Genomic DNA, 2,370 nt, shown 5'->3' with positions numbered 1-2,370 from the left:
CTCTCAGACTGTGCCAAACGTGGATGATTGAACTGAAAGGCCCTCATTAACTGTGCCCCCATGGTGCTCGGTGCTGCTGCTGTTCTGCCTGGCAGGAGGGACAGAGGTGAGGGGGGGTCCCTGACTGCTCCTGTTCCCCGAGGCTGCTGGAAACCTGTAAGGGCAGCAGCCTGGGGTGGATCTGACCGGGCTGGGGAGACACAACCTGCAGAGTGGGATGTGCCCGGGGCTCGGCCGTGCCCAGCCCGAACCTGTCAAGTGCTGAGTCCCCCGAGTGCCCCCGACTGGACTCCTAGGGAGTGCCGGACCCCAGGGGCCGCTGCCGCGGGCCCCAGGCTGCGAAGGAGCATCCTCAAGGCTGACCAGAAAGGGAGGACCGCGGCGTGTAGGGAGCTGCGCCTGTCCCACACCAAACACACCGACCGCTGCATAGACCCCTGCATCGTCCTCCCGCAGCCCGGCGGGGCCCGGTTCTGCCCGAGGGGGCTCCGAGGGGCCCCAGCCCGGCCCATCCGATCCCCCGCGTTCGCCGCTCCCCGTTACCGGGCCAACGCCGCGGCGCTGCCGGCGGCCCCTGCGCCGCGCTCGCCCCCGCAGCGCGGCGGGCAGCGCCCCGCGCCTCCCCCCATGGGGCTGCCGGGCCCGAGCCCGCCGCCGCGGAGCCCACCGGCACCACCGAGCCCGCCGAGACCGGGGCTGGGGACCGACCCGCCGCTGTGTCCCCACCGGGAGCTGCGGCGCGGAGCGCAGGTACGGGAGGGGATGCGGTGCGGGCCGGGAGCGGGGGTGGGGATGCGGACCGGGAGCTGCTCGCCCCGGGAAAGGGACGGGGGTAAGGGATGGGGGGTTCCTCACTGCAGACAGAGCCGGTGTCCAGAGCAGTCCCCACCCCGGGGGCCCCAGGGAACCGGTACACGCCGTGAGAGCCAAGGAAGCGCTCGTGAGCTACCCCCCCCCCCCACACCGGTGCCCTCCCCTGGTAACGGTGTGCCCTCTAGAAACGGGGGCTGGGATGAGGGCGAGTGCCAGCGCCGGTGGCACCGACGGGGGTTGGAGTTCGGCCCGGGTAGGGCCCCGCTCCCCCGAGCCTGCTCCCCCGACCCTGCTCCCCCACTGAGCCCCTGGGGCTCACCCGGACACTGACCATGGGGTGCAGCAGGGCCAGGACCCCACCCATGGGAGCCATCAGGCCCAGGACCTGCCCCCAGCCCTGGCTGACAGCATCTTCCCTCAGCCCAGGCAGCCCCCAGCACCCCTCCGGGAGCCATGGCCCAGCCGGGCAGTGAGCTGGGGTCCCCGCCGGCGGCACCCACATCCCCTGAGCTGGAGTGCCAGATCTGCTACAGCCACTTCGACGCCCGTGCCCGCAGGCCCAAACTGCTCCACTGTGGCCATCGCCTCTGCACCCGCTGCCTGCGCAGGATGGTGTCTCCGGGTGATGCATCAACCCCCCAACTCCGCTGCCCCTTCTGCCGCCAGCACAGCCCAGTGCCCGGCGGGGACGTGCAGCAGCTGCAGGATGATGGCGAGGCACTGGCACTGCTGACAGGCCATGAACGGGCCAAGAAGAGGGGTCCCCCACGATCCCCAGAGGTCCTCCTTTGCCCTGGCGTGCTGGAGCCCACATCCAGCCCTGACTGCCTGGTTGTCACCATCCTGGAGGTGCCAGAGGATGTGGCCCCACCGGAGAGCCTGGGCAGGCTGGAGGTGGTGCGGCTGTACCACCCCACCAGCCTGGGAGTGCTGCCCTGCCACGGCCCTGGGCAGAAGTGCCGCGCCTGGGGGTGGCGAGCCGTCCCCCGCTTCATCCTGGGCGTCCTCTGCCTCCTTTACTTCAGCTCCCTGCCCTTCGGCATCTACCTCCTGCTCATTGAGCACCACAGCCTGGGCATCATCCTGGTCAGCCTTGTGCCCTCCACCCTCCTCCTCTGCATTGTCTACAGCCTCTGCCAGTGCCTGTGCCTGGAGGTCTTTGGGTTCCCCCACTCCTGACCCTGCCAGGCCAACCCCTGTGCCTGTGCCAAGGAGGGTTTGGGTTCCTTGGAGTGTTGTCCCTTGGGGTACAGGTGTTCCCTGATCCACAGCATGCTCTGCCTGGACCACAGGGAGAAGCTCAGTGCCTGGTGCCTTCCCATGCAGAACAGCACTGGAATTTCCATGTGGGAGCCTACACCTGAGTGGCTGCAGGAGCTCATTGCAGCCTACAAGCATTTGGGATGGACCCTCAGCTCCTCAACCTCTTCTTCCACAGTGGACAAAGAGCAGGAGCTGGGCTGAGAGCAGAGCAGCAGCCGGGAGACTAATCCCAACTGAGGCAGGGCGGGTGCTGGGCGCTGAGCGCCGCGGTCGGAGGGGCCCCGGCAGGAGAGG

The 2,370-nt window shown here is 69.2% G+C and overlaps 1 protein-coding gene across 1 annotated transcript; it reads left to right on the top strand.

Annotated features, from left to right (window-relative positions):
* Positions 1 to 648: 648 nt before the first annotated feature.
* LOC113941751 (E3 ubiquitin-protein ligase RNF182-like) lies at positions 649 to 2,364 on the top strand. The gene is made up of 2 exons (XM_027632888.1): positions 649 to 750; positions 1,235 to 2,364. The coding sequence occupies exon 2, from the start codon at positions 1,267 to 1,269 to the stop codon at positions 1,990 to 1,992; it is 726 nt and encodes a 241-aa protein (XP_027488689.1). The 5' UTR covers positions 649 to 750; positions 1,235 to 1,266; the 3' UTR covers positions 1,993 to 2,364.
* Positions 2,365 to 2,370: the final 6 nt, after the last annotated feature.

Source organism: Corapipo altera, unplaced genomic scaffold (assembly GCF_003945725.1).
Source record: "Corapipo altera isolate COAL_440 unplaced genomic scaffold, ASM394572v1 64307, whole genome shotgun sequence".
Lineage (NCBI taxonomy): Eukaryota > Metazoa > Chordata > Aves > Passeriformes > Pipridae > Corapipo > Corapipo altera.
Note: the sequence above shows the minus strand (reverse complement) of the source record. Positions and strands in the feature narration are given on the sequence as shown.